Source organism: Nyctibius grandis, chromosome 8 (genome assembly GCF_013368605.1).
Source record: "Nyctibius grandis isolate bNycGra1 chromosome 8, bNycGra1.pri, whole genome shotgun sequence".
Taxonomy (NCBI): domain Eukaryota; kingdom Metazoa; phylum Chordata; class Aves; order Nyctibiiformes; family Nyctibiidae; genus Nyctibius; species Nyctibius grandis.
The window spans coordinates 38,960,229-38,984,920 of record NC_090665.1 but is presented as its reverse complement, the minus strand read 5'-3'; the positions used below and the strand labels follow the sequence as shown (position 1 = coordinate 38,984,920).

Sequence of the window (24,692 nt, the reverse complement as noted above, 5' to 3'; positions counted from 1 at the left end):
AATACTCTAAATTCCATTTTTAATCTGATAAGTAGAGTATGAGGTAAGGGCTGATCTTAGAACAGTCTTGCATCAAAGGGGAGCAACTACAAGTTTCTTCACTTAAAGTGAAAAAATAAAAACAAGGAGTATAACATTTTAAACAGCCACAGAACAGTCTGTGGGAAATACTGAGTGCTGTCTAGTTAAGTTCTGATTTTGAAGAAGTCAAAGACCTGAGTGGGAGGAGGAGTGACACTTCCCTAAATCAAAGATGCAGAGATGAACTGTAGCACACACAGCACTTTACACCAAAGTTTTCCAGACAAATACCACCTGGACAGAACATTATGAATAGAAGTAGGCTTGCAAAGAAGAGGAGACGGGATTCATTGGCCAAAAAGCTTTGTCTTAAAGTTCTTCAGGAAAGGATAAAGTGACAAAAAAAAAGTTTAGTCTTATCACAGGACAGAAGATCGTGTTGCAGATGCCACAGTAAAGAGAACAGAAGAGTTGTCCTACAGGGAGGGATATGGAGCAAGGATTAGTAACCAATAGTGAGGATAGGAATTAAGGTAGAATGGTTACTGGGGAGAAGGGTGTAGAAATGGGACTTGTACAGGTGGAAGCAAGATTGAATTACACACCAGAGCTTCCAGTTTATCTCCTAGATTGCTGAAAGAATGGGCATGTTGTTAAGTCAAACCAAGAATGGGTCTATTTGATTGCAGACCACCAAACACAGTATCGTGTGGAGAAACAGAGCAAAGTGATGTGGACGTGTATGGGGCCTTTAATGCAGGCTCAGTGGAGTGGGGTGAAAGGGCTTACCCATGTGAAGCTACAGCCATGTCTGCGTTTTTTTGACACTTAAATGTTTTACACAGACAAGTCTGAAGTGTTTAAATCTATCTATCTAAATATGTACCTATGCACCTTAAGTTTACATAGTTCATCAGTTTTATGGTTACACGTCAACTTTATCAAACGCATCACATGCATGTGTTTGTTTAGGCATATTACCAGAATGCCTCTGCTCAGTGTGCTTTTCAGAAAAGGAGCCTAATTTCAAAGGCATTTAGAAAAAAGTTGGTAACTCAGACACAGATGGCTGCAAAGGCGGAGGTGGGAGAGAATGGGGAAAGATGAGTTCTGGCAAGGAATCACGTTTGGTGCAGGTGCGCTTGTTTTAGAAGAATGGGATGCTGTCTGGGAATGAATGAGATCCATTCCTCAGCAGCATGTGCAACCTGCCAAACACCCTGGGTGGCCTCCGACGGCCTCAGAGACTTTTGGTCAGAGAGAAGTTCTAAAAATGTCTAAACTTGCTGGCATTCTCGTGCAAAAGCTGTATCAGTGGGGAGCTGCGGGCGTTCCTGGCTGTTTGGCGGGTGGGCAGAGTTAAGGTTACTTAGATGACCCAAGCTGAGTGCATGCACGCTTTCAAAGGATTTGAGTAATTGAGGAGTTTTAATTTCTGTGGTCAGTTTTTCAGAAAGCTGCCTTGTTTCCCAAAGGGTTTTTTGGCAGAAGTGGAAGTTAGATCCCTGCCCCTTTAAGTACATCCAGACTTGGTGGAACTTGAGAACAGCTTTTTATGTGGTTTGCATCCATACCATCCCTTCCATACTTAGATCTGGATCTTCTCTGCACTGCGGTGTCTATGACTGTCACTTGCGTGTCGTCTTCTGCTTTCCCTCCGTCATCGAGAATGCAGGAATTTCAGTGGTGATTCTGCAGTTTTGGGAAGTCATTCATAAACTTGAGCCTGCAAAGCAAAACTGCACGGTTATACCAGCTTGCTGTGCAGTGGCTTTTGAAATATTGTCATGCACGCTCCTGTGAACGTTGGGAGTAGGTTGCTGTCAGGCTTGAAGGTTTTGGTTAGAAAATAGCATGGAAAGACAAATGAAGCACAAATGCAGTCATGTGGAATTACCTTTTAGTAGAACATTTCTCAAAGTTTCCTTGCCTTCTCTATAGGCTTTTAGCTCCAAAAATAATAAGAGACACTGACAAATAAGTAATTAATATGGAATTGGGGGTGATGAGAAATATATTTACTCTTTTTGTGATAGAAATTTTGAGATTAGAACAAGACAAATAGAATGTAGCAAGAAATAACATCTGTTTGATGCTATGATTGGTGTTGCAGGTTATTGAATTAGACACAAGTAATTGCCTGGTAGTTTATTGGCTTGCCTGGTTACTTTGGAGTTTTCCTTTATTATAATTAGTTTTGGGTGCACCAAACAAAGGCAAAAAGATTATTGCAAGATATAAGGGCAGAATTAGCCTTCTGCAGGGATGTGGCACACCCTATAAATTTATCATTTGATACTTTTTCCTTTTATACATAGTCCTTGTCTGCTTTCTCCACATTCTTAGCATGTCTCAGAAATTCCAGCATTTTTAGCAGTGAATCGGTGAGAAGAAGGGGAAAAGGCCTGTAATTGCTTTTTCCATTGTGCTTGTTAAAACCGCATTGTGGGAAATGGACCCAAACACTGTCTTTTAAGTGGTGTTGAGTCTGAGGCAGGTGGTATTAACTCAGGACTGCATTAACTCTTTTCAAATCTCTTTCCTGTTTCCTTGAGGAAACATGCCTGGTGTATATATGTGGCAAGGGCTGTTTGCCTGCCTCTCGCATTGACATTTTAATTTGGTCCATGATATAAATATCATTTCCCTAATCCCCCTTGCCCTGACCCTGTTTTGTCTTTTCTTCAAAGTGAGTTGACTTTTTTTTTTGTTTTTTCCTTTAAGGAGGGGGGAGGAGATGGGAATGGTGGCTGGCTGCTCTAGTTTGGAGTATTAAATGCTTGGGGAAAAAAAATCTCAGAGTAACTGTTTCTTTCTTTGTATTCACATGGAAATTTTTAATCTCCATCAAAGGATCAGGAGAAAATAACGTTGAGATTCAACAAGAGAGCTCCCAGCTTACATGGAATTTTTAAATGTTATTTGGCTTTATCCTTTAAGCAATGAGAACCATGAACTATGTACCTACAGGGTTCAGAATTAACTTTTCTCTTTCTTCCAACACACCCTCTATTTTTTTTCTTTCTCTCTCCCTTTTTCTTACATCTTTATTGTTCTGCATAAACATGCAAGTTCTTTTTGGCCAAAACTTATAAGTGCCTTAGGATTTGTTTAGTTGTATTTATGTATACATTTCTAACGTTAATTATGAGCACCAGTTGAAATACGGCCTCATGTTCTCCTTTTGATGTGATCTGAAGAATCTCTGTTGAAGGCCATGGAGCTAAGATCAGAACCCAACCCACTGTATGCTTGCATAGTTGTACAAGAGCTAACATTAGCCTGTTTAAAAAAAAAAAAAAAAAAAAAAAAAAGAGGCAAAATAGGTATAAAAGGGCTAATAATCTGTTTGTTTGTAGTGGGGAATCACGGATACTATCAGCACCTGTAGATGTAGCTGATTGTGCTAATAATGATAGCAAGGGAGACCCCCTGCAACTAGCCCATGGAGAGTAACAGCAGATTTCACAGGTGGGTGCTGGCAGCAATGGCAGATTTCATGCTTCATCACAGATTAATAAAACAGGGAGGATATTAAAATGCTAATACTCATTAATACCGTTTTATGGTGTTTAAACATGGAAAATGAAAATGAATGACAGCCAGTAAATGGAACTGACAGTTGTGTTCAGGATGTCTGAAGCTAGTGAGATCTAGCTGCAGGAAATAAAAGCTGTGGATGCTCCCATTCCTGCTGTGGGTCAAGCCAAACAGCACCTCCTGGTACCTAGACTTTTGCAAGGTCGCCTAAACTTAGACTTAAACAGACCCTTCTATTATTATAAAATATTTGATGACGTTTTTTCTTTACCAGTATTGGTCAGAACCATTATTTTCGGTGTCATATGAAAGACAGAGTCTCCAGCAGTACGTATGTCTAAGAGCAGAAATCACAGCCCCTTGAAGCATAATTGTGAAATTTTTTTAAGTTTAGGTGGTCAATATTTTTTTTTCCCCAAAACTCTTCTTGTGTTTCAATTGGCTCCATTGTTCTTCATTTCTTACTAAAGTTTCAATAAGCTTCCCTTCATTCCAGAGACAGTTGCATTTCAGCAACAAGTAAAAGCTGGCCCTCTGTGGGCTGTAATGTGTGTAATGTAATGTAATAGAACACAATACAATATACATAGATACAAACTTAATTCTGCCATATCACAGCCTGTTCTAATTTCATTTGTGGTTAAAACTCAATGAAAACTTCTGCATACCTGTGTTTAAATATGAAACTTAAAGATCTAGGGTATTTTCACCTAATGTTCTTCACAAGTGAAAATTTTTAATTTAGCACCACCATATCTGTGCCCTTAATGTCATGCAGAAATCCCGGGAACACTGGGAAGATGTCGTAGTGCACACGGGGTCTGGGGATAAAGGGATTCTAAAGGCATGGTGGTGATAGTACTTGGTAAAGGTATGGCTGTTTGACCAAGTATCCATTTTTGTACCGTAACGCTTCAGGTTTTAAATAAAATTAACCTTTAATACTCTAGATTTATAATGCCTGGGTCTGAGTCTACAGTCTGCAGAGCTGACTGCAAATGCCTGATGTGTGCTCTGAGCTTTAGGTACATTTAATATAGACTTTTCCAGGGGATTCCTTTGTTTTTTTAAAATTTTATCTTCTCTGGAATTCCCAGCTGTTTCTTGCACGCGCACCATGAATTTCAACTGCCCTGTTGTCTTCATTTCCCCCGTGTATGCACTGTCACTTGCCAACATCCCCCTTGGTTGTGACCTGCTGTGTGAATGGAGGATTCCATCCCAGATATAATTCTAATTTTTGTATGCTTAAAAAGGGATCAGAATCGACCCCTTTCAAAATTGCTGCCCTCTCCCGTTGTTCTCATGGGACTGAAGCCACATAAGGTGCTCCAGGGCTTAGTCCCCCCTTCCTTTACAAGAAGCAATTTAACGGCACTCTCAATCGTTGACTGTTTAATTGAAAACCTTCTACTTTCTGTCGAGGTGAAAACGGACAGATATCGCTCCAAAAATCAAATTTTGGGGAACGAAAGATCACGAAAAAGGCTCGTCACTTGAGCTGGAATTTATGAAAGCATGTTTCTTTTGGCAAACGTTTCTCAAAAGCAAGTTCATTTTTCTCCTCTGTACTGTCTGGGTTTTGCTGTGAGGTGTCAGAGCATGGTTACTCTGATTTGGCTTAGAACTGGATTTCTGCCAAAATTCTGTATGCCCTCCTCTCCTTCTGCCCACCTTCCCACTGTCTTTCTCCTGGTCATAGTAGATTTTTCCTTACGTTGATCTCAGTGGGTATTTCATTCTTACTTCTTGGTGCTAAAGAAAATAACAAGCTTAGAAACCAGGGTGATGCCAAGTTTCAAAACTTGAAGAGAACAAAAAGACTGCTTTCTTCAGCATATACAGCCTTACACTTATTTCTTCTTAATATAGGCACGTGTAGTACAGGATTTGATTGTATGAATTTTTAACACACTAGACCAGAAACCTTTTTGGTTTGTTTTTTCCTGAATCTAGGTTACAGGCTAGTTGGTTCTTCCAAACTCCTGCTAATTTTTTTCTCTCTTGATGAAGGGTCTTCAGTCCTATCCCTCCTTTGATTTAAATTCCTTTCCTAGTCCTAGCCAGATGTTTGGTTTCCCTTGCTGTTGACAGTCGGATAATTTTCTCACGCTATCAGTTCGTATATCCGCATTAGCAAGATTTGTCACAAAAAGATCCAAAATTTTTGTCACCGAGTGTCTTACAGCATTTTTTTTTTTAATACTTTCCAAAGGTAAATTCCTTTAACGTTGCATATAAATTCTGCTTAAACAGCAAGCAAAGGCAAACCTTCCTGGTTTTCCTTTTCCAGTAAGAAGGGTGTGTTTCTGAGCCACATCTTATGGATGACCTGGAGATTTACTCCACCTTTGCTGGAGGAATGTGGCTAGCAGTTCAGAGAAGTGCAGGAAAGCTTCAGGAGTTTGGCCAAGAAAGAGTAAACCATCAAAAACCAGGCAAAACTTTGTCTTTCCCCCTTTCCACTGCTTTCATTTCCTACCATGTTGTGTTGTCCTCTGCATCAGACTATTTAAGACTGCCAAATACTTGGATATTTTATAGGTAATATATCTTATAAATGCCATGGCCAGCCTCTGAGGGAAACACAGGATTGTCGGTTTTGGATGGAGTATAAAACCCAAGCAGGAAATCATTGCTGAATGGCACAGCTGCAGGCAAACACTGTAAGCTAGTAAACTGCCCATCTGCACAGCCACACGTGTGTTGGAGCGCAGGGCCAGGGCGTCCATGGCAGAGCGCGCCTGTAAGTGGTTAGCAGGGAGAAATTTGGTGATTAAAGAATGAAGTGTTTTGCTTCATTAGTTCCTGAAATACAGCTATGTGAAGGTGATTATAATCTCATTTTCAAAAAGGAGGAGAGACTGAAGACTAGAGCTTTTCCTTGTCTGTAATAAAAAAACAAAAGCAGGATTTCAGATCTGGGATGGGTTAGATCCATGTCACTGCAGGACGGAGGATGTGACACAACCTACAGTTGAGGACTGAAGGAAAAGTTTGTCAAGAAAAAGGAAAACACTGTATTTGTTCGTAGGGCTGAACTGGCAATCACATCTGAAGCTTCCCATCAAAGTTCGAGACAGGAAAGACTGTTTCGGGCCATAGGTCTGCTTTGCTATCATTGACCTGAACAGGGGCCTGGGTGGGTCTGAGCTGCGTGTGTTTCTTAGTTTGACCTGTTTAAGATCCCCCTTTGCTAGAGATTTTGCCAACCAAAATCACTTTCAGGATACTCATTCTAGTACTTTCCTTTTTTAATTTAACCTATAGTTAGTTCCTAGTTTTGCTGTCTTCCATTCTAAACAACTCCTCTTTCGGGTTATCCTTTGTTAAGTTCCTCTAGCCAAGCCCTCTGTGTTAGTTCTCCCAATCCTTCCTCTGAAGTTTAGCACTTCCTCTTATGTATGCCAAGTTTGAGTTCATTTTCCGCATGATTTTCCCAAGCACTACTTTAAATAATCCACAATTCAGTAACTAAATGCAGATTGTTAAAATAATGAAACAACAATAAAGCTCTTTTAAGACTGAATCTCATGTACTCCAACTGCAAAAACTACTGATTTGGGAGGTTTTTCCAAGTACTTTATTGAAAAATAAAATTATCTTTTAATAGTCAAAATTAAATTACCAGGCTTTTAATGCCATTGTACAGTAGACTTTCTACATTGATATTTGTCTGTTGGGGAGGGTTTTTTCCTTGATACATTGTAATATATAAATCAATGCAAGAGGAAAGATAATGTAGTGATCAGGGTCCTTGTTTAAGGCATAGGTGGCTTGGGTTCAAATCCCTGCTTTTTATCACAAACCCCTCGTGACTTCTCTCCCTTCTAGTATTGGGATGTCACAATGAATATAACAAAAGTTGAAATCTGTATGCAGGGAAGGTGGGTGTATTGCCAGCTGAAGCATTTGGAGGCTTTCTGTTCACTGATGTGTTTTGGATTGGGACACCTAAAGAGCATGAAACTTGTGGGACCTAAACTTGTTAAAATGTACTGATTTCTCTTGGTAAAAGGACTGAGTCTTTAAAATGTTCTTGGTGTTTCATTTGAACAAGAGGACATCATTCATGTCTGTGTCATAAATATTTTCATTTAAGGATCTGATATTTTGGGTATCCTTGAGCATTTCCATATTTTTATCACAAAGAAAAGGAGCTGCTTTGGTTTTTCCTCTATAGGCACTTTATTCTCTCTTTTCCTGTCAATTGATGCCACATAAAGTGGATTTCAGTTGTTGTCATTACAATGTTGGTACTTTCTGCATTCCATCTGCACACGAGCATGAATTGCAGGGTTATGCCCTATTAAATTATTATCTGTTAAAATGTAGGGCAATTAGTTCTGAAGATGAAGCTTTTTCCTTATTTTGAATCTTCCTTTATATTTTAATGCATTAAGGAAGCATGTGACTAGTGGACATTGTCTTAGTGCCAGATGTCTTGGAGTATTTGGCATTTTGATTTGTCCTCATGAAAAATGTTCAAAATGCCTGACAATGTTATGCAAAGAAAATGAAGGCATGGAAGTTTCAGCATTCATGGACTTCATGTGTGCATCTCCTTCCCCAGGACAATCACATCTCTCCGAAGTGAACTGATTCCACATCTGGTTAGGAAACAGTTCTCTTCTCCTACATCATTGCAGCAAGGACTAGACAACAAAGAGGAGGACCAAAAGAAAAACGAACAAGCATCCCTAGGTCAGTACAAGTGTCAAAGATTTGATGAAGGTTTTAAAGCCCAAATGCTACAGCTGAATTATTGGGTAGAGTATAGAATAGCCTGAAACACTAGTTTGTTTGTTTGGTTTTTTTTTCTCTTATACTTCATGATAGCAAAGATTCTAGTAGATTTCTTTTTCAAACAGTATTGTACATTACATAAATAGTTTTGTTCTCCCTTTTTTTGGTGTAAATCAAAAGCAAATCAGCTAGGTGCTCTGTATTTTTTTCTTCTGGAATACAGTATAGGTAAGTGCACTTTTGAAAATATAATTTTAGGAGGGAGTTCCTAAAATCGCATAGGGCAACAGACTAAGCCTTAACCACCCGGCACTGTGAACTGGACAGGATCTCAGATCTTGGAATTTATTTTTAGCAGTTCCGATGTCTCCTTGTGTGACCTTGGGCAAAACGTTGCGTCTGTCCTGATCCCTTGATTCCCACCTGCAGAATAAAAATAAGCACTTACTCACTACATGTGATAAAATCTGTTAATGATTGCTAAGTATCTAGCCATTCAGATGATGTGAGGCAAAGATTTCCCTTCACCAACAGTATTTTAATAGTATTCCTCTTCAGAAGGTATTTCATTAAATCCTGTCTAACTTCATGCATGTGTGTGTTCTCCAGACATTTACAGTTTCATAAAGGAAGATAATAGCTTGCTGAAACCTGCTCCAGATAACTCTTGTTGGAATGATCATAGAGGAGATATGAATGAAACTCTCCATGAAGGAAAAGTGCGCTGCTACGTCCATATAATGAAAGAGGGACTGTGCTACCGAGTGAATACTCTTGGATTGTATATTGAAGCTAACAGACAGGTGAGAAAAATATAGAACTGCCACGTGGGAATACAGCAGTAGTTTATGGGACATTTTAGCCTCCGGGAGTGGCTCCCTGTGATACAGCGGAGGAGTGTGTGGGAACTGAACCAGTGCCATGTTATCTAGGCACATCACCCTCCTGGTTGCTGGATAGGGACATGAGGCCAGGAAACGGTTCTGTCACTAATTTACTCCATAGCTTTGATTTAGCTAAGAAAAGCCCCACCCCACACACTCTTCTGTTTTTTGGGGGTGGCAAGACCTGCAGCCAAAGAGCCAAGAAGTGTGGAAAATAAGGCTGGAAGTAGCTTTGATAGCTCATCTAGTCAATGTCCTCCATGTCCTAAAGGCAAGATCAGTTCTGACTGGACTCTTACTAACAGATGTTTATCTAAGTGATAATGACAAAAGTTATTAATGATTTGCAGGAAGACTTAAACTAACCATACATTCAAATTGCCTAGTGCTTTCCATTATGAAAGAATTATTTTATGAACAGGTTTCACTACAGCAGCACTCCAGGTAGACACAGAGGTGAAATGTTGATCTGTTGCAGCTTTGACTTTCACATTACTGAGAATTCATAAAATAAAAGATCACAGAGGAGGATTAGAGAACTCCTATACTAGCTAATGAGCTGATGATTAAAAGCTTTTAATACGATGTTTTTTTGTGTGTTACTACACTGGCTGATGCAATATACAAGTTCTCACGCTGCTCTGCTATGTGATTTGGGCATCCTGGAAGTGGTCACTGCCTTGCCTTTGCTCTCAGATTGAGTTGATTTCTTTTTATGAAAATGAATGGATGAATTTATGCAAATTAAAATTGCAGCATGGCAGAATGAGTTCACACACTGGAGCTCTTTCTTCTTGGTGCTTATAGGGGAGCACAGCAATAAAATTATTTGTTTTGGAGTTAGGGACATGAGGAAGAGAGGAGGGAGGCAGCACTGCTGTCAGAAAGGGAAAACTTTCCCCAAGAATATCAGGAACAAGTGTGCCCAAAGGGTTAAAGGAGAACACCGCTTACTAGGGGAAGTGTGCGTGTACATTTGGCAGCAGCTGCTTCAGTAAAAAGTTATTGAGTTGAGCCAGTCAGACTCCATGTGGGTTTTTTGTGTTGTTTTTTTTCTCTTTTTTTTTTTTTTAACCTAAATATTCTACATTTTGGTCAGTTCAGGAAATGTGTTTGCTCCTGGGTGGTACATAGAATTAGTGTTTTGAAATCACATTGGGGCCTTCAACATTGGAAAGGATTTTCTTTGAATTTTTAACTTTTCCAGAATGGTAAAATTTCTAAGGAAACTATGTGGAGGTAAAACATAAAATGGAGCTTAATGAGGGGTTATAAGAAAGGAGTTCCTTTTTTCAGTGCCACTGCATTTTGTTTCTCTTGCTAATCCTCATAAAAGATACATTTAATTTTATCTGCTTTTTTAAACTGTATTGTTGGTCTCTAAGGAAGACTTTTGGTGTCTTGTTTGCTCTTATCTTGGTCTTCACAGACCAGATTCTGATTCCCTGGCTGCAAAGCCAGGACCTGTAACTTTGCTGTCCAAGAGGACAGACTCACAGAGCAGTAGCAGTCCAGTCCAGTAGTCATGGGAAGGAATGGCATCCTAACCCATTGCCCTTCTGGTGAGGAAACACTTTGCTCACATCATTTCACTTCCAGCTGGTTTTCTGGATGCCTGCAGTCTGTGTGTGGGCAGGTGGGTTCAGGAGGGAGTTATCTTCAATAGCAGGAAATAGTTTCTTTGTAAGATGAATTAAATCCAAACACATCTTAAACCTTCCCTTGACCCAGGCACTCCCTCTGACTCCTGCCCCCCGTCTAACCTTCCTTTTCAGAGCAAAATGCTTGAGCTGGTAGCTTTCTTGGGTCACCCCTCAGGCTGCACTACTATTGACTGATTCTAATAAGGGTTTTGCTCTGGCCAGTAAAATTCTTTATTTGTTTCACCACACCATCTTTCCACTGAGGAGGGCAAGAGCCTTTCCTCGTTTCTTTCTTTTCCCACAGAGCAATGCTGGGTAGTAGGAATCTTTCCAACCTATGCTGTAGGTATGCTTTGGTGTATGTTCCTCTCATGGATCTATCTGTTGTGACTGCCCAGCTATGTGTCAGGTGAGGACAACATCCCTTCATCAAGCCAGCATCATCCAGGTGGATTGGCCTAGTTTGTGGTGTTCTGGTAAGCTGGTGGTTTTCTGTAGTGCCTGCACCTTGGACTGAAGGATCTAATCTACTCTTTATTTTTTAAAAAAGAAAGAAAACACAAGCTAGTGAGAAGGACCACCTTCAAGATGTAAAGAGCTACAGATGTGGAAGTGTCTACTGGGGACAACAGGCAGCCTGAAATGATAGCTCAGAGGTGTGAGCTCATCTGAGCTCATCTCCCTCATCTGAGTGAAGCATCAACTGTGAAAATTCTTATAATATGAAAAACAGCACTATTTATCCATCATTGCATGCTGGAAGGGAAACGGGCTGGTCATACTATGAATATCCAAACAATTTCCTGCAAGTATCATCTCATTTGAGATCTTGAGATATTTTTTTTCTGATCTGATCCCAACTTCTTCAGATCTGTGGGATCTGCTTCTTGAGGTTCACTCCCTAGCCATCAGCTCTTGTTATCCCAGCTTTCTAAGGAAGTCTTTTTACACAATCGTACTGTATGGCAGCTCCTTCATAGCAGCTTTGGAAATTGCTGGCAACTCTCAGCCAAATTTAACAGAGCAATAGAGATCTGAAAGATAAACTCTCCTAAGAGTTTTGTAAAACTAGGTGCCTGGGTAGAGAAAAGAGAGACTTAATGAGTGCTGCTTCCTCCCCTCCGGCAAACCCACTTACACCACTACTGAGCTGAGACTCCAGTTGACCTCCTAGATGGACAGTCAGTGTACGCATCCTGGCTGGCCAACAGCATGTGCAGGGCTCCACACCAGCCCCGGCACACGCTGCCTCTCACTCAGGCATACTGTTTGCCGTGACACAGACCTCTTAGTGCTCATGCATCACTTTGCCACCTTCTGTATCTCCTGTGTTTCTTTGACTGCCATCTCTGTCCTACATTGCATCATACATTGCATCACCACTGCAAGTAACTCTGTACAGCACTGTGTCTGTGCATTGCTGTGAGAATCCCACCTCCACTGAAATCATCATCCGTGCTGTCATCACCTCTTCTGTGGTGTGTGACCTTGGCCCCAGCCTGATGCCAGGAGATGCAGAATGCCTCAGGCTGCTCTTTCACCCAGAAAAGGAGGAATGATGGAGTGAAATTCCAGCCTCCTGCAACGCTGGCTTCCCTGTCTTTTCAGGAGCCAGTTCCGAATTGCTCTCCATGGATTTGTTCTTGGCTACCTCATGGACTGTGTCTCTCTTTATTGCCATCACTGCTTTGCCTGCTGATCTAACACCTGCCTTCTCTCTGTCAAGAGCCTTTTCTTCTGCAGCTTTCTACCATTGAGAATAGCCACTTGATAAACTTTAGTTTCTTTCTCCTTAAACATCTGACACACTTTTTTGTTGCCTGTATCCTTAGCAGGTACCTTATTAAGTGGGCTGAACATAGTCATCTTTTTAAGCCAGTTTACTGGTTTATATTTGATATTACTTGCTTCCCTGTCTTGCATTACTGAATGGTGTAAAACATGTTGAGCTGCATTTGAAATGGCAGGTGCTGGACATTGTAGTAATGTATGAGATGTCACTGTGTTCTGCTGGAGTGAGCCTGCTTGGTGATGATGATCTACTGCCTCTACACAGGTGGGAAGCTGAGTTGAGAGGAGACATGCAGCGCACTGCAGTGGAAGTGTACCTGTGTCTCCTTTACAAAAGGGGAAGATGATAAATCACACATATATCTGGTTGCAGATTTAAAATGCAGGAACCTACATTTTCCTATTAAGTTAAAATGTTTATGGTAGATGCATAGCTGCAATGAAAACCAAAGCCATCTGTGAACTGTTTAGGTAACATGCGTGTATAGCACTGTCATGTTAACTTGGGATATGGGTTTTTCCATCCAGGTTCCCAAGCTGTTGCTCAATCTGGGTCTGGAAGAGCCACTGGTTCATGGGTCTGCACAGATCACTGACAGAGGCATGGTAAGTGTTCCCTTTCCCCATCTCTGCTCTTTCAATACAGTCTGCATGCCCTTTGCTTCAAGAACTGCTTCATAAAATTGAGTCCCACTGTTGGAAGCAAAGCTGAGTTCTGAAGTGTGGAATTACAGTGTAGGTGATTCAGCCCAGAGTCTCCTCGTAGGCTTACCAATGGATTCCTACCTTTCAGTCTCTGTCTTTAAAAATATTTGGTAAAAATTCTACCTTACCCTCAAGTCAGACACTGCAGTCTCTTGTTCCCTAATGGCAGTTCATGATAGGTGAGCAGTTTACCTCCCAAAGGGCACCAAACTCAGAAGGGGCCAGTATTTTAGCTCTGCTTCTTGCTAAAGCACTTTGGTTGAATAGCAGCTTCAAGCCTCCTTTTCACAGATCTCATTGGGCAAGCCCTAGTGAAACCAGTGACTGCCAGCAGGACTATTCTTACTGTGCTTACCTTATTGCATAAGGCCTACAGAGACAGACCAGTTAATGTAGTTTTACCGAGCTAATGGACCTTGGGAAGACTGTGGGAATGGGCTCCAGATTTTTAGGTCTTTGCTCTGCCAAGGATCCCTAAGGGTAGAGCAGGGTACGCTTTGTTGAGGAGTGTGTGAGATGTGCTGTTTGGAACACAAGTACGAAGAACAGATATCAGAGAGCTCCGGGTACTTTTGCCAGTTTCTGTTCTTTTCTTCCCTAGGTTGGATCAGACAGCATCATTGGGTCATCCACGCAAGTGGGGGAGAAGACATCCATTAAACACTCTATCATCGGCAGCATGTGTATCATAAAAGACAAAGTTAAGATAACAAACTGCATCATCATGAATTCTGTTACAATTGAGGAAGGGTATGTCACCTCTTTGTATCTTGGTCCCCTAAATTTCCAGTTTCTCTTTCTAGATAGATTCTGAGTCAGTAATTTTTGTTCTGTAAGCAATCCTCAGCCGGAACAGTTGGTAGCAGGGTTTAGATACTGTTTCTAAAGGCTGAGTCAGAAATAAGTCTCTATAAACAGGCTACAAATGCACAAGTGAAATGAATTAGCGAGAGGGCTGCAGTCTTGAAACATAAATTTCTTATTTTTAGAGGAGATCATATCATCTTCAGAATGTGTTAAGTAAGTTAAGTGGATGTAAGAGTCTGTATGAGCTTGTGTGTCATCCTTCCAAGCTTTATTTTAGTGGCTGGGTCTATGAGTATACCTAAAATGTTTGAGGCACAAAGCATATTTTGAAGTAGTACACTTACCAGCTAGAAATGTTACCACCTTTGAACATTACAGCTTCACCTAAAATGTAATTTTCTTTGGCCCTTTTTTTTCATCTTGCAGCTTTACTTTACCATTGCGTATGCTGAGTAATAGAATAAATGAATAAACTTTTCAAAGAGAAAATCTGCCAGCTAGTAGAGGTTTCCCATGCATTAAAGACACTAACTAAATAGGTAGCCTTGAGCTGTTCATTTCCAAATGCGGGAAAAGTGGCCTATCTGTAATTGTTGATGTCTGCATGCCCCCATCTTTCCATACATGCTGGCTTCCTGTGGATGTCAGTGGAAAGGAAACTGCTGATTGAGTCTGTGCAGGCTCGTATAAATTCTCTGCTCCTTCAGGGCTTGAGGTTTGCTTAGGGCCTCAGGAAAAAGGCCAAACTCTTAAAAAAATGCCAAGTTGGCTCTAAAAGTTGCATATCTGAAAAACAAAAAACCCCAAAGGATGTGGGGTCTATGGAGGATACTACTGTTACATAACTAAATTACAGGTAAGTATGGTACCTTACTGCCAAGTGTTTGTCTTTAATAGAAATCCACAGTAATTTCCAGCACATCATAAATCAGATTTCCGTTGAGTATAGAAAATAGCTGGTTTCCAGTTCAATCGCAAATGGATCCAGTATGGCTGTATCACAAGCACTGCTGTCATAAGAAGTACGGGAACCTCTCTCGTTTGATCGTGAGACCCTCTGTCATTTTGATTAATGAATTGATGCCACAGTCATAATGGTATGGTTTTGCATATGAGGTGAGGCAGCTAAGTGTATAAATAGTGCTATTTTTATGAAGAGTCCCAAATCAGCTTGTGTTTGTCTGCACTGGTATATAGTAATATTCTCTTCTAAATCCTAAATTGAGCTCAGAGTCATTGTCTTAAGCATTCCACAAAATTCCATAAGCATCATAAAGATGGTGAGATATTTTTTTTAAGAGGGAAAAACTAACTTTTGGGGTAACATTTTTGTGAGTTTCTGGAGAACAATGTCATCCCTTATCACTCTCAGTGAAAACAATGTAGCTACCATTGAGTGAAAAACTTCATAGTCCCAGGGGTTTACCCTCTTTAGCTGCTCTATCGTTACTGCACACTGATGCACTGGAGTCAAATTTGTAATTATTCCTCTCCAGCCAGAAATAAGATTATAGAGTGTGGAGCTTTATTTCAAAGCATATTGTAATTCATAATGGGTAGATCTGCACAGATATTGAGCTGATAAAGTATTTCTTATTGCCTCATGGTAAGTCTTAAGATTAGAGGGGTGTAAAGTCATGTATACACAGCTGGCGAGATAAAGAAATATTCTAGCTGCTAAATTTTGTTGAAAGAAGTCTTGCTTGTATCTTAGTGAAGAATTTCTACGTATTTTGACCTTCTATCATGACTTTGATGCAATCTGATAAATTTTTGTTAAACTGCTAATGATTCTTATATGTGTTGATGGATCTGTTTGCAACAGGTGGATAAATTATATGTGTTTTTTTTTAAACTGCCCACAATGGACAACAACTCATTACAAACACCTTTTCTCCCAAGTGTCTCTAAAATAACTCAGGCTTTATCTAATCACTGACTTCAGAAAACATCTGGACTTTAATTGGAAAGTCAGTATATGTTGGCTGATATGGGTCAAAATGAACATAATAAAATGCCTTAATAGAACTAATTCATTTTTTGTTGCACAGCAAATGTCCGGAAAGTAAGCCAATTTTAACACCATCTAAGGTATTGTATATTAGAAACTTCTGGAATTGCACTGAGAAGTGGATAAAAGCTGTGTCATTTAAAGAATGTACATTTTAACGCTGACATGAGCAGCTCCACCAAACTAATGGACTACTATATTAATGCCCTAGTCAAATGTGAGTGGTAACTGAAGGCTCGTCCCAGCAGTGTTCATTGCAATAATACCAACTTGAAGCAGGAGGCTGAGAAGACTGCAGTAGGGCACATATTGTGGAAAAGACAAAGTTGTTTAGATAATCCAGAGAAGAAAGAAAGATTGGGTAAATAATTTCTGAAAGTTGAGAGACTGGGAACAACCAAATGCAAAAATTGCTCCGCCTTCTAAGTTCATTTATCAAGAGCTATGATTATACGTGGGTCTGCCTTAGTAATTCCATTACCACTTACATCACCTCTCATTTCTCTGGGTTGAATCTTACCTTTCTTTTTTTTTTTTTTTTTTTTCCCCCATCTCAGCTGCAAGAGTGATCAGCAGCTTTAGTTCACTATGTCAATATAGGGAAAACCAAAATAAACCCAAAACAAAACAAAAACAGATGAAAAAGTTTTATCTCTTGATGGTTTTCCTGTAATGTGAATTGAGGATCCTGTGCCATAGTTCCTGCAGCTTTAAGATCCACAAATTGCATCTCCAAACCAGAAAAAGGTTTTGAATAGCCTCATCACATTTGATACCAGCTTCTGAAATGGATAAACAGATTCTTTCTGGGCAGATGGGAACACCCCAAGGTGCTTAGAACAAAACTAGGTTCCTGTTGTTAGGCTGTGGTTGGCTCCTTATTGGAGAAGCAGAGGTTATGACCTAGATGATGATGACCTTCCCAACTCAATGGATCAAGGAACTGGGGTTCACTTGGACAGTGCCATTGCATACTGTGTGCAAATTATGATCCGTTCTTCAGTGATGGCTGGTGTGTTTGATACTCTGGAGGACCAGTAGCTGAGTTTTTTGTTTTCTCTGGTGTGTAGGGCTTCTGTTACGTTATACATGCCTCCTGTGAAGTGATTTGAGTAGATATGAGTCCCCCCTTAGAAGAGATTACAGGGGATTAAAGAAGTTAGTAACACAGGCAAAATAATCGGTCGTCCTTTCTTAATGTGTTTCCCACTGTGCAGCTAATTCTTCCATCAATGAGACAATAAAATAGCGAAGATTACATATGTGCTGAATGATGGACATACTTGACCAAGCTGGGAGGGATGTAATTTATACAACAGCACAAGTGCTGAGAGATGCTGACTGCCCAGGTGACAGGCTGCAGCGGGGAAACGGTTCTTGTTTCCCTCTGGACGGGTCCCCAGAGCTCAGTGACAAATGACTGCACTGAGTTACATAGTTGGAGAAAATCTACTAATCGAGCTGAAATTATAGGTCACTTGAAAAATTTGTGTATCTGAATGCTCCTGCAGTAGCTGTATGTGTCCTCAGTCTCTATAGTATCTTGGGGCTGCCCCTTCTGTTTGTTCTGCTTGCATTAGAGGTGGTGCAGTACAACAGGGTCCCTGGATGCCTGTCTTTGGTCCAGGAGTCCCCTCATTATAGCTCGCTTGCAAAGGAGCGGTCTGTAACACTGGCAGACTGACTGAAGCTGGTTATGTAGGGAGATTGTGCCATTTGCAATGAAAAGTGATGTCTCTGATACATTAACTCCACCCTGAGATCTTCATAGAACAGAAATTACTGATGTTGGGGCTTGTAGACAATCTCGCAACTAATTATGCTGACCTGAGCATGATAACTGTGTTTCATTTGGTATACTCAGGCACACAGCTTCCTTGAAATGAGACCTAGATATGGATGGATTAATTCAGCTTTGGGTTCCTGTTTTGGCATTTGTTTTAACAGCTGGTGGTTGGTTTGTTGGGGTTGTTTTTCAAACACTGGCTTTATTTTTACCAGCCTTGTAGTTTTACTTAGTTTGTTAGCTTTTGGCAGCAAGAATTGTCTGATTGCTGTGGTCATACAGGACCTTGTACCGAAGTGCTCTAAGCATTAGAAATAATATTAACAGGAAAAACATGTTGAATCCTTTATTCCATCCCTGCAGATGAAGATTTCGAAATCTCTTGTTTGTTAGTGAAGCTATCTCAGTGTATACACTTACTGAAAGGAGCTTGGCCATTTTTGTCACGTGCGCAGTATATCCCTCTTCCTTGGTCATGGAAAATGAACGTTTCCCTGGGAAAGATTCAAGAGATGGGACTGTAGTAGGAAAAAAAAAAAACCTGATCTTTGGACTACTTAGAGGTTAGTTGAGGACTACTTAGAGGTTAGTTGAGGAGGCAAGCGTGAAAAGCTTGGATAAATATCGAGTCCACAGTAAGCCAGGCTTTGAAATGGTCTTGTTGGCATGCTGGTAGTCAGTACCATAGGGGCTCTGTGACAGATTTAGTCTCTGAAATGAAGCATTTTGCTGCTTTTCTGGGTTTTTTTTTCAAGGAAATATAGGAAAGCAGTATGCTTCAAATGATGTTTTTATGGAAATCATAATTAGGCTGCTGTGATTAACAGAGGGGTGGTGACAGCAAGATGCAAACAGCTCAAGATTTGCATCAAGATTTCACCTCCACAGCTAGGAAGTACGAGATCTTCACAGAGTAACCAAGGAAGCTCAACCTTTCTCACCTATAATTTTATCAGAAAAACTGGTCATTGGGGATGATCATTTTTGGGTAACGGAAAAGATAAATGAAATGTCTGGTCATCTGCCTGGCACAGGCCAGAGAATTTTAGGCAGTGCCTGCTGAGTTGAACTCAGCAGCTGTTGACTTTAAAACATGGCGATCTTCTTTGAAAATCATGAACAATTTGAGGTCTGCTGACCACGTTGGAAAGCTGTTCCAATGTTCATTTTAGTCTCCCTACCTATTTCCATTTTTAATGTATAGACACACACCTCCGATCCTGAGTGTTTTACAGTCTGCGGTCAAAGATGCTTTGTGTGGCCCAGGGGCTTGCCAGCACAGGTGTAATTTGTGGGATGCAGAATCGCAAGCTCTGAAGGGCAGGTACTGCCTTTCTTTGGTATCTGCATTGCTGGCACTTAATAGTTCTCTGGGTGGAACTCTTCAAGGTTTCCCCTTCGATTGTACAACAGTGTCTTTATCCTGGTGTCTGTCATGTGGATATACTTTGATGTGATGTCTCCAAAGATGCCTCACCGTTAAACTCCTCTGGCTGTATCCCAAACTGTAAATAGCAGTGGGAGAAGGAGCAGGTTCCTTCCAGAAAGGAGTTTGTATCAGACAGTTGCCAGATAGCCTGGTGTAGTGGGCAGTCTCAGGTCAGGAACTGTATGACTGGGATTGCACATGGGACTTAGGTTATCGTGTGTGTGTGTGCAGGGGCAGGAAATATTGAACAACAACCTTGTCTCCTTGTTGCATTAGTAAAGCTTATAGCATGTTGTTGGGACTACATAAAAACATCCTACCCAACGAGAACTGGTGAAATTCCCCATATGACACACTGCTGAGGTTACCTTTTGGAAAGGGAAGGGGTTAAGAAGACTAACAGATATATTTTGGGTCAGGGTGCACATGATGGCAGCAAACTGCAGAGCGTTGCAGCATCAGGGAACTTGGAATGCAAGGGAGGTGACGCCGAGCACTGCGGGTTACGAAAACTTCAGGGAGGTGACATGAATATTGAGGACAGAGGGAAAGTTAGACGAGTCCCATGGGGAGATGTGGTAAACCTTGGGCAGTTCTGAATCCCTGGGCAGAAAGAATAGGCTGCATTAAAAATTTGCATGAAGGACTAAAGTACCCAGATTTGTGGAGGAAGAACTGGCACTGAAAATGTTATGTCAGCCAAAACTAGCATCTTCCTTGTTCGGTCATAGGAAGACAGTAAGTTATCTGTTGGATTTTGCTAAAGGTGTTCTGGCTACCTGTGTGAAACCAAATGGCACAGATACTGAGTAACACTCAGTGAGGGGACTGGAGAGAGACCACGTGTGACTGGTTAAAGGCTACTCTAGTTTACCACATGTCTCCAATTTATTGCTATTTTCTATGAGAAAATGTACAAAGGAAGAAAACAACAAGCAAGCCGAGCTGGACTGACTACTAACTGCAGATTGATTGTGAAGTTTATTGGTTGTTTCCTCCATAGTGCCAGATCAGCACCTGATGTAGAAACAGTCAGAGATTTGAAGAAAGCTCTAATTAAAACCAGGATGGAATTGAGCGTTTATAGGGGTTCAGTGCGTAAGTGGTCTTTTTCCCCTTGGATAATGACAGTACAAAGGAATGATCCCTATTGCCAAGGCAACACTTGTTGAAATTGTAAAATATATTTTACAGCACATTCCCTCATGAGAAGGAATGAGGAGATGATAAAGTTGTTTCCAGCACCATAGCTTGCAAAGCTGGAAATAAAGCTTTGCTTATGCTGAGATTCCCAAACATTTTGTATCTTGAACCATATTTTAAGGTAGCTGTTGTCTTCTGGACACTTTGTGTCACACTGTCAATTGCCCTCCTGCCCTATGCTAGCCCTAGAAAGAAGAATGAGTTTAGAACAGGTATTGCAGAAAGTACATGAAAAGTGAGAACTTGATTCAGAAAAAGCACATGCTCAGCTTAAATATACGGATAAAGTGTGTATATGGATAAAGTATAGCATGGATGTGGATAAGCATGACTATATGAAGACAGCTAGGTATAGTCCTTGCCTGTAAAAAGGGCTTTTATTTCTCTTTATTATGTAGCAATTACACTCAGTCCTTTCTGTCACACCTCATGGTTTTATACTGTAAATTTTTTGGTCAGGGACCAAAAATTTCATTCTACTATTTAATTCAATGCACATGCCATATAAGATACGGAATAGAGAAAACCTCTGGGCGACAGAGTTTGCTTTCACGAAGATAAATTGAAGAAAGGAGGCCAAACTAGAAACCAGTGAGCAGAAAGCGGCTGAGCTACTTGCAGGGCTAGTTTTCAGTTACTTTCAACTGAAGTCAAATTCTGCTCTAATGTATTTAGGATATTTCTCATATAGTACCTGTTATCTTGTGAATGTCTGAACCATTATTACTAGCAGCTCCTCAACAAGAAGTTTTCTTCTGGCTAGCTTCCTGGTACCTCAATCTGTCTTAAATAAATCACCTGTTCTTTAATCTCAGATACAGATGTTTCCCTGATAGTGCAGGGAGCTCTTCCCAATTTTCCAAACATCTTGTACATCAAATGTTGAACTTAAGGCATGGATCAGCTCTGAAAAGTGGCATTTTAAAACATCTCCTCTCATTCTGCTCATCTGCATCTTCAGGCGGCCGAAAGTATGTCTGACTGCAGAGCTATAAATTAACTTCTGCCTCCTGCTAGCCACATGGGTCTAATCGAAGAGGGGTATGGAGATCTTTCACAAGCAACTGATTGCTGTTGGGTTTGAGTGGGAATCTGGATGTAAGTGTCTCCAGTGCTCTTGATAATCTTCCCCAACCTGGGTATGAAAGAGGAAGAGATTCTCACACTGTGCCAAAATCGTGCCTGTACATTCCTAAGGCGACTGTGCAGTTGAACAAGTTCAGCTGTCATCCTTAGTTTATAAGGATGACATCTAGAAAATCCTTTTTCTTGTCAATCTAGCCCATAGGATACGGAAGCTGATTTAACCTATGGAGGGCTACAGCTCTCAACCCAGAATTGCCCTTGAAAAACCCCAGAGAAAGTGTCTTTCTACTGTGTGTGCCAGCTACTCTGTTCAGTCTGACCATGCCAGCTAGTGAGCAAGTAAGGCAAACCCAGAGATGAGAGTGAACATAGAATTTTTCTACTTTGTTACCTTAACATAGACATCGATAGCTTTTCCCAGGCATCAGCTGAGTGTCTGTAAAATCGTGTAGGACGCGACCCTCCCACTCTGCAAAAGAGAGTCCGGAGGGAGGCCAATTTTCCTGTATGTGGGGTTTCCTGGTATAAAACTCCTTGCAGCGTACTTTCGCTGAAGTGTGCAAAATTGAGCTTGCAGCTACATAAAAGGCCACCAATTTGTTTTTTCCAAGATCAGCTGGATTTAACTGAAGTTTCGGAGGCGAGGCACAACCTACCAGGCGACCTCCCCCAGTAGCCTAAGTTTCACTTAATAAAGCATGTTAAGGTAGGTTTGAGGCAATCCTTTAAGGTCAGTTGAACTTTCACTGGAAAATACGAGTGCTGGCAAGTATATGCAATATGTAATGCAAAATGTTTAGGGTATGGGGAAGAAGTGTAAAGGAGCCATACCACAGCGATGAGCTTGGCTAGAAAAGAGACATGAAACAAGTTCCTTAGTGAAAACACCCTCAGAGATGGGTGAAGAATTTAGGGGGGTTGGTAGAATGTTTTTGTTACCCCCAAGGGGAAGAACAGGAGATCAAAGCCCAAATTCACTTAAGAATGCTTGCTTTGAAATGTATCTATAAATTATAGCGTGTACTGCTGGCATCTATTGTAGTCTTTGGTATTTACTTGAGAGTATAACGTGAGATTCACAGTGCCCCGCATTCGCTTGTTGGTGTGTAAAAGCGTGTGGGTGTAAAAACATGTTACTGTGTACAGCGTGTTGGTGAAGGCAACATTTCGGATTCTCAAGTTTCCTAGAAGTGTTTTTGCCTCTTCCCTGTTTTCCCCTGGTCTTTGTGCCTCATCCCTGTGATTGTGTGTCCCAGCCACCGACTCACTAGCTAACGAGGGATTCCTTGAGGGCTTGCTGGTAGGTTTTAGAGGTCTACCTGCCTTCTTGCCACCTCACAGTGTTATTAAGGTGCCTGGTGTGGCTGTTATCTTCTTGGTCATGGCAGAATGGGATGTTGCTCCCAGGGGAATCCACAGCTGTTACCCCTCAGTCAGCAAAGTAGCTGCTGAGGCATGTCATCCTTTGCTTTTAACTCCTGAATCAGTCTCTCCATTTCATAGCTCATCTGGAGGAGCAAGACACCCGACATCTTGGCATGGCAGAGCGTTACCAACAGGCTGTCCTAAGCTTTGTGCTCCAGGCTCTTTCTTCCTCGTGAGTGTATAGTTTTAAGCGTTGCATTTTGGACACCTCATTTGCTTTGCTGCCCAACAGAGATTATGTTGGGGTTTTAGCACAATTGGATTAAACTAGCAGACCTGGATAGCTTCCATTGGCATTTCAGGAGATTTGCTGTAAGGCAAACCTGTGACATTCATACCTTCCTAAGCTTGCACAAGTAGGGCAAGAGCTGCAGTTAAGGTCTTGACCTCAGTTACTTAAGCCCCTTTCTCCCAGGAGCGTTCATCACTTTAATCACAGAGTCCTAAATAATCAGTGGGTAGCCTGTAATTAGGGGGTTGTGTCTTGGACTCCTGCAGCCTGCTCCCGGTGTGCTGAGCGCTGCGTATTTTGATTTCCCCTTCCCCCAAAGGATGTTTGATCTCAGATTTACGCTTTAGAAAATTAAGAAGGGTACGGCACTTCAGTCCCCTGGCAGTCTTCCTGCTTTCGGTGGTAGGTGCCTTGCTTTTCCTAAGTATCACAGTGCTGCAGCGATTGACACACTTGATTTAAGAGTTTGATTTATAGACTGATACTCAGGCTGAAAGTCAGCAGTTCCAGGGCTGTGTAAATCAGCCTGTCTCTGGGACTAATACTTCCTTATTTATAATTTCGACAGGAGATGGAATTCTTTCTCGATTCTTTACATTTCTTTCAGATGTAATCGACCACCCTGTCCTTTGGTTTAAAGCTATGTGACTTTGCCACAAATAGAGGGAGGGGAAAGTAAGCCGAGTCCAGGAATTGCTGTGCTATAAAAGCTCCATATTGTATGCTCTTGGACTTTGCTTTCTCCCAGCTTCCTTCAAGCCCACACAAGAGATGGACTTGAGGTTTTTTGGCTTTCTTCCCCTCCCCCCTCCCTCCATACATACACTGACCTTTTAGAAAAATAAATAAAAGATAAAGAAGGACCTGGAATGTTGCAGAATGTGTGTACATTTTGCTCTCTGTTGTTTTCTGCTGGGATTAGTTGTTTACAATGGGGGAGAGAGGGAGGGCAGAGGAAGGGAGGTCTGTGGCCTTAACTGAAATTAGTGGCATTTCAGAGTGATCTTGTTAGGTGGTCTGCAGTTTAAAGACCTAAATCCTTGTAATCCCCCCATGCCTCCTTGGCCACTACTCCTTTTGCTCTTGTTCTCTCACTTTCAAAAAAAAAAAAACCCACCCCAAAGTCAGCCTTTCTGTCTCTCAGATACAGGCACGTAACATACACGCATGCACGCATGCACAGACACAGACGTACATGCACACTCTCATATGCTTCCATTCGCACGTTGTACCTGTATAAGAAATTAATGTCTTAGCTACATCTGTTCCTGCTACAGGACTGGGCTTGTAAAATGCTCTCTCTAGAATGCAGACGCACACTGAATATTTTTATTTATTTTCTGAAAAACACACAGCTGCCAGACTTTCAGTTTGTGATTACAC

At 41.2% G+C, this 24,692-nt stretch overlaps 1 protein-coding gene across 1 annotated transcript in view; it reads left to right on the top strand.

Annotated features, from left to right (window-relative positions):
- EIF2B3 (eukaryotic translation initiation factor 2B subunit gamma) overlaps positions 1–24,692 on the top strand; it is a 102,722-nt gene that overhangs the window by 63,199 nt on the left and 14,831 nt on the right. The window contains exons 7-10 of the mRNA XM_068406673.1: positions 8,135–8,265; positions 8,917–9,110; positions 13,154–13,231; positions 13,932–14,080. Coding sequence (XP_068262774.1) covers positions 8,135–8,265; positions 8,917–9,110; positions 13,154–13,231; positions 13,932–14,080 — 552 coding nt within the window. The remainder of the gene's footprint in view (positions 1–8,134; positions 8,266–8,916; positions 9,111–13,153; positions 13,232–13,931; positions 14,081–24,692) is intronic.